This window comes from Orycteropus afer, unplaced genomic scaffold (assembly GCF_000298275.1).
Source record: "Orycteropus afer afer isolate SDZICR_OR568_19922 unplaced genomic scaffold, OryAfe1.0 scaffold00888, whole genome shotgun sequence".
Lineage (NCBI taxonomy): Eukaryota > Metazoa > Chordata > Mammalia > Tubulidentata > Orycteropodidae > Orycteropus > Orycteropus afer.
Window position 1 is genome coordinate 413,124 of NW_006922475.1, and position 7,529 is coordinate 420,652.

The window sequence follows — 7,529 nt, forward strand, 5'->3', positions numbered from 1 at the left end:
TCTCCACTTTGGATTATTATAGTAAAGTTCCATTATTTGGCATGATGTGTTATAAATGATGTTGGACACTTACATATTCAGAAGAAGAAAATCTATTTCTATTATCCACAGCCCTGCCTTTTGCATTAAAATTGATAAGTATGTTTAAGTGGAAAAAGCTTAAAACTGCTACATAGACAACTACATAATTCTTACTTGTTTCAGACTTAATAGGTAGGTTCAGTAGTGAGTGTTTGAAACACAGTTTAAGAATAAAAACAAAACCTGCAGTGTGATTTGATTACACTATTTATTCTCAGTGCCCTCTTATTTTCACATATGTAGTTTTAAAATTGAATATTTTTATTAACCTTGTTTGGTTTACATTGGTGTTACAGTGGTCAGTGCTACACATTAAAAGTCAACTACGATATCTTCTTTTATGATTTAAAATTGCTATTGTAACATTCAAGTGATTGAATCAATATTGGCTCCATTGGTTATACCTTTACTTTTTCTATTTTAAAATACAGGCAGCTATATTTTCCCGTTTGTCTTTTTGTTTGCTTATTACAAAAATAAAGAAATGATAGAGGCAGAATTCTACTCATCTGTCAAATAACTGTTTTCTAGTCTCATCTCTCAACATACAGAATGTTGTAGAAGCTTAAATTTTGGTGCCATATGTTAACAGTATGAGCTATTCTTTTATACCAAAGGAAAAAAAAAAAAAAACTTGCTGTCATCGACTCGTTTCTAACGCACAGCAACTCCCATTCGGTTTCTGAGCCTGTAAATCTTTACGGAAGTGGATTGCCCCATCTTCCTTCCGCAGGGCAGCTAGTGGGTTTGAACCGCTGACCTACTCGTTAGCAGTCAAGTGATATTGGTCCATATCTTCTAATTTCTCAAAATATTAAAAATTTACAATGTATCTATCTCCTGCTTTAGAAAATAAATCTTATATATTCTGAGTCATTTTATTTAAAATCTAAAGGTAAAGAGTAGCATGCATAAAATTCAGCATGGAAACTAGTTATTATTTACGTGGATATTGTGAGTAACTATTTTATTTTGCATGAGTTCAATGATAATACTTGAATTGTTTCTTTGCCAGTCTCAGCCAGGTATTTTCTACTTGTTAAAAGTGAAAGTTCTGTGGAATTTATAAATTATATACCTAAATTTAAGGTTTAATGTACCATGTCTATTTTTAAATATATGAATCATTCATGCTTTGCAGAGAGATGTAGAAAACTGGTTTGGGTAGAATATTCATTTATTTAACCTTTAACCTTTATTGTTAGTGAACCTTATAATTTTAATAATTATTTTCACATTCTTTTGTTTAAAAAAAAAAATCTGTTATTTTAAGCCTGATTCCTATCACAAACTCTTTTATTTTACTTGGAGTTTCAGTTAGGAAAAGAAAGAAAGTGACATGCATGTGGTTCTATTTAGTATAACATCTCAAACATTTGTACAGTTGAATAGGAAGCCTTAGTTTTCATTAGTGCCAACTCAAAAGACCTGATTTGTAAGAATTTTCTGTGTAGCAAAATAAGGAAAATTAATTTTTTCTTAACTTAGGTTATTCTGTAATTTGTGATGAAAAATAGCTAATTTGTTCTTAAGTAAGCACAATTACTGATTTTTTCATTCTTCCTCAATAATTAAAATTTCAGATTCTTTTCTGAAATTTTAATAATAAGAATATTTGATATTTTAATTAATTGGCTGTTTTTGATTGTGTAATTAGAGGTATTATTAACCTAGAATGATTTGAAAGCTCTAAAATTATATCTTTGCTGGTTTTCTGAGTTGGGTAGAAACTAAGAGCTTAAAAGTATCTTTCTTTTATTCTTCACTAAAAAAAATTAGTTTGGGAACAATTCCAGCATATTTTAAGAATTTAAAATTTAACAAATATAATACCTTCATTAAAGGAAAGAAACCCAAATGCTAGTAAGTAGTAATTATATAGTGTCAGAAAGGATAGCAACTATATGCATAATTTTAAAAACTTAATATAATTTGCTGTCAAATTTAGTAGACTGGAGTCTTGCTAAAATTTTATTAGTCAAGCAGTTACACAGGAAGATCTTTTCAGATATTTGAAAAGAAAGTATCCTTTCAGATTTGAGAGTTGTCACAAAGATACTCTGATTTATAATTGCTCAGATGAGACATAGGAAGAGATTCTGTTGTCACTATTACGTAGACCTATTTTGGTCTGGTTTAATAACATTTTTAAACAATTTTTAAACAATTAGTTTAACATTTGATGGAAAGAATCTTACAGTAGAAGATGGTGGAGAGAAAATTGGAGTTCATGTTTATTCTTTTAGTAAAGAAAAATTAGAAAATTATGAGAAAAATAGGGAATATCATCAATAATTTATGTGATTTGATATCTTTTATATTATTTCTTCATTGGAAAATACAGGAAACAAGATAAATATTTGCTGAAATTAATTATTGTCCTAATGGATCCAGATCTCATTGATTGGTTATATTTATGCAAATGCCTAATAATTTAATTAGGACCTGATTCAGGATTTTTTTTTCCTGTTTTCTAAATAAATGTACAGCTGATTTATTCTCCCTTCTTCTTTTTTTAAGGAATCTAGGTAAAAATGGCTTGTCTAACAGTAGCATTTTGTTGGATAAATGTCCACCTCCAAGACCACCATCTTCACCATACCCTCCCTTGCCAAAGGACAAGTTGAATCCACCTACACCTAGTATTTATGTGAGTCTAAGTTGACTGACTAGAAATACATTAGTGTTTGCACTTACCTATCTTTTAGATGATATTCCTTTAACTTAATACATATACCTCTTAATAAACATTAAAATTATTGGCAGCAACTTTGAATATTCTGGGGGGAAAATGTGTATAAAAAAGATTTTATAGTAGCATTTAAAAAAATGTTCTTTTCAGTTATTTACTAGGTTATATGAGTGTAGTGATAGTTTGTCCTGACCCAATTTTGAACAATATTAGGCAGAAGTTACCTGGAAGTGTAGCCTTTTTGAGTAAACTGGGTTCTAAATCTGCATTCTGTCACCTGCTAATTTATATGGACCTTAACATTGATTCTCTTTTATGCGTCTACAAAAAAGGATGTTATTTACTTAAAAAAAAAGTATTTGAAAATACAAGATGTGGGAATAGACTTGTCATTTAAATAACAAAGATTATTTAAAACGATATTATTTTTACTTTATAGAAATTTAGACATCTAACACAGGAAACTGATAAGACTTCATTCAAAACTCCTATGTATCTTTCTCCCAACTAATTTTCCCATCCCATTTCCTTCTACTACAAATGAAAATAATTTAAGCTATAAAATAGGAAAATGTACTTAACCAGAATGATCTTGCATCTATTTCTAGAAGCCATTTGTTATATTAATATTTCCTCCAACCAATATTTATTGATCTCTTACTGTGTAAGCAAGGCACTGGGGTAAAAGTGTAATAAAATCTTTTAACTGATGTTTGAGGAAATAAAGTGCAAGATTAAGATTTGTCTCTTTTTGGTTTTCTTCAGCCTGCTTTCATATTTATATTTCTTTTAAACACTTTGATTTTGAAGTTTAATTTAAATTTCATTTGTCCCACATATTGTGTTCAAAATGAAATGGACAGGAGAAATTTATGTGCTTACTATCTAATTAAGGCATAATGATCAAAATTCTAAAATATAACAAAAATAGCAATAGTACAGATGTTGCATTATTTAAAATGCAATAAGTGAATATGAATTTGTGACATAATATTTAAATAAAAGCTCCCTTTTCATGGGCTCTAACCACATATTTTAATTTTTACAGTTGGAAAATAAACGTGATGCTTTCTTTCCTCCATTACATCAATTTTGTACAAATCCTAACAACCCTGTTACAGTAATACGTGGCCTTGCTGGAGCCCTTAAGTTAGGTAAGCTTTTAAACTAGGGACAGAAAAAAAAAAGTTGATATATTTCTTTTATTTTATTGTCTTAACTTGTGAAACACTGGCAGCAATTCATTTTGATTGTGGTTTTTTTGTGTTTTTTTTTCCCCCCTTCAGTTTTTTGTGTTTTCATTTTATTGTTTTCCTGGCTATGAATACATGTATTTTTATATCATTTCTTTAATCAATGATGTGAATGTATAATGGTAATATTGGTTGCAGGTGCTTTCATGGTTATTTTTAAATTTAGCTTTTATTTTCACCTAATTATAAAATTGTAATTTAAATTAAATAATAAAAAATATTTGGAATAGAAAATGTGAGTGAACTTTGATGCTACCAGTAAGTGCTATTTCCTGGCATCAGCAAAAATTAAATAAGTGAAATTTCAATCCCTGGAACCTTGATTCTGTCAGTGTTGGGGTGACACAACAATTAGGTCTAGGGCTTTGTGTATGGTTGTGCAAACCTAGAACTACATAGCTCAGGGTGTATAGAGGCCCTGGTTAGTTTTTAGGGGGACTAGATAGAGGAACATAAAATGGTTCCCCCACCCCTTTTTTTAATTAAAAGTGCTTTACAAATATTACTGCAAATGTATATTTTATTTATTAACTACATTTGCATTTATTTATTTATGAAGACCTGGGACTTTTCTCTACCAAAACTTTGGTGGAAGCTAACAATGAACATATGGTAGAAGTGAGGACACAGTTATTGCAACCTGCTGATGAAAACTGGGATCCCACTGGAACGAAGAAAATCTGGCACTGTGAAAGTAATAGATCTCATACTACAATTGCTAAATATGCACAGTACCAGGCCTCCTCATTCCAGGAATCATTGAGAGTAAGTAGTTACTTCTTGAGATGATTTTAGTTTTAAAGATGATTTTATTCTGAAAGTTTGAAAAGGCATATTACTTTGGTAAATATCTGATTGTTTTATAATTATGTAAAATACTTTCTACATGCTCTAACTTCTGCTCTTAATAAAGTTTAAGCAAACCTATGCATTGATAAAGTAAATATTGTTATGGCAAAGTAGAGCTATATAGTGAGAAGTCTCCATTATTTCTGGAACGTTTCTATTTAAAGCAGAATTTCTCAACCTTCCCACGCTGTTGACATTTTATGCTGAATAACTTTTTGCTGTCGGGGGTTGTCCTGTGTATCATAGGATGTTTAGTAGCATCTCTGACCTCTACCCACTAGTTGTCAGTAGCACACTCTATACCCCTAGTATGACAATCAAAAGTATTTCCAGACATTGCCAAATGTCTCCTGGGGGGCAAAATCTCCCTGATGGAGAACCACTAACTAAAGAGATAAACTAAGTATCAGATTTGCAATATGCTTGTAGAATTCCTAGGCCTATGTCTTCCATTTTCTCTCTACCAGATTGGTATTATCTGAGAGATAGCTCCTCCAAGAGGCATGTTGTTCTTACCAATTTCAATCTTTAATAGAAGGAGAGGTAGAAATTTATAGGAATTATTTCAGAATATATAGAAATTTAAAAAAAAAACTTTAAGAAATAATCAGGAGTATTATTAAAGCATTATTAGAATCTCCTAGCCCTATAATGAGAAATACATGAATTCTCCCACAAAGTGGACATAAAACACCTATAGAAATATGTTTATTAAATGTATTACTCAAATACTTGTCTGTGCTAAGTTGTTTCTCACATGTCTCATAGCTGAAACTTACAGTATGACTGAACATTTTTAATTTGTAATTTATTAGATTTGCTTATCTCTGTGAAAAATGTTTAAAATTCTTCCCTGAGTTCACATTTTCAATTAAGATAACATCTGTACCAATCAGTCGCATCGAGGCAGTCCCCAAGGTACAAACAAGATCCATTCCTAACTGTATCTTTAAGAATTTGTAGGTAAGTCAGAATAAAACAAAACCAAACCAAACTAACTCACTGCCATCGAGTTAACTCTGACTCATAGTGACCTCAATTGGGTTTCCCAGGCTGTAAATCTTTATGGAAGCAGGTTACCTTATCTTTCTTCTGCAGAGTGGCCGATGGGTTCACACCACCAACCTTTGGGTTTAATGGCAAAATGCCTTAACCACTACCCCACAAGACTTCCTTAAGTAAGAATCTTGTTGTTGTTGTTGTTGTTGTTGTTGTTATGTGCTGTCAAGTCATACCCGACTCATAGCGACCCCACTTTGGGTTTCCGAGGCAGTTTCACTATGGAAGTAAATTGCCCAATCTTCTTCCGAGGAATGGCTGGGGGGTTTGAACTGTCAGCCTCCTGGTTAGCAGTCAAGTGCCTTAGGCACTACGCTACCAGAGTGCCCTAAGTAAGAATGTTGTTGTTATTTGCCGTCGAGTCGGCCCCGACTCATAGCGACCCCTCTTTGGGTTTCCGAGGCAGTATCACTACGGAAGTAGGATTGCCCAACCTTCCTTCCGAGGAGTGGCTGGTGGGTTTGAACCACCAGCCTTCTGGTTAGCAGTCAAGTGCCTTAGGCACTATGCTACCAGAGCTCCTTAAGTAAGAATAGGTACATGAAAATTTTTATTTAGCCTTACTTTGGTCCTAGAAAAGGTTCAAAGCCTTTGCAGTGGTGTAAAAACTGAACGTGCAGCCAATGAAGGCGATTGTGATGAAGAATTTGTTCCAAGTAGGGGTTGGTTCACTCCTTTCAAAGTGAAGACAAACATACATAACATTAAAGGGCAAGTAGGACTTCTCCATAAACTGAGGACTGCCTGTATTTGTGTTCTTTTCTCACTGGCAGTCCCTATCTCCTACAAAGCAATTCATCTAATAAAAAATAAAAAAAATTCATCTAATAAAAACTGTCTTTCATGGATTGCAGTGAATTCATTGTCTAGATACATTTCTGTAGTTCAGACTTTTGAGATACTTCAATTATATGGTATTATGATCAGAATAGAAGTAGAATCAAAAGCTAATCAAAGGAAGGGTTTAAAGAGAAGGGATTCATAACCAAAAAGAGGATGGTTTTTAGTGTGCATGGAAACATTACATGTAAAAATTTGACAAATGTTTAGGAACTATACATTTTATGGGACGCCAAAATGCCAAGATGGTATTACCAACTCAGAAATATTAGTTGGATCTTAAAAGATACTATGTCTGTGACAGAAGAATTAGAAATAAAGTAATATTTGCATTAAAAACCCACTATAATTATCCAGCACTTAATTTCCTTACTAATGCTATAAATTTTTGGTCACTGATATATAATTAAATTGTGACAAAATTTTAACCCAGGAAGAACTTCTTCTATGTTGAATAGAAGAATAGAGAGCCTCTTACTTCTAACCTATTTACAAATATAGCTATGTATGCACGTATACATCTCTGCTAGTTTAGAAAGTGTCCCATTGCTTTATGACTTTGGCATTTATAATAAAACTTGATACTTCTTAGGCCTCTCAACTTGAATATGGGACAGATATGAGAATCTGTAGTTTTTCACCTTATATTGTTGTTGTTGTTAGGTGCCGTCGAGTCATCTCTGACTCATAGTGACCCTGTGTACAACAGAATGAAACACTACCCGGTCCTGTGCCAGCCCCAGGATCAGTGCTTC

The 7,529-nt window shown here is 32.3% G+C and overlaps 1 protein-coding gene across 1 annotated transcript in view; it reads left to right on the plus strand.

The window, feature by feature from the left end:
• The window catches only part of KDM6A (lysine demethylase 6A), a 245,741-nt gene that overhangs the window by 193,819 nt on the left and 44,393 nt on the right, over window positions 1–7,529 (plus strand). The window contains exons 18-20 of the mRNA XM_007958238.2: window positions 2,602–2,731; window positions 3,822–3,927; window positions 4,586–4,791. Coding sequence (XP_007956429.2) covers window positions 2,602–2,731; window positions 3,822–3,927; window positions 4,586–4,791 — 442 coding nt within the window. The remainder of the gene's footprint in view (window positions 1–2,601; window positions 2,732–3,821; window positions 3,928–4,585; window positions 4,792–7,529) is intronic.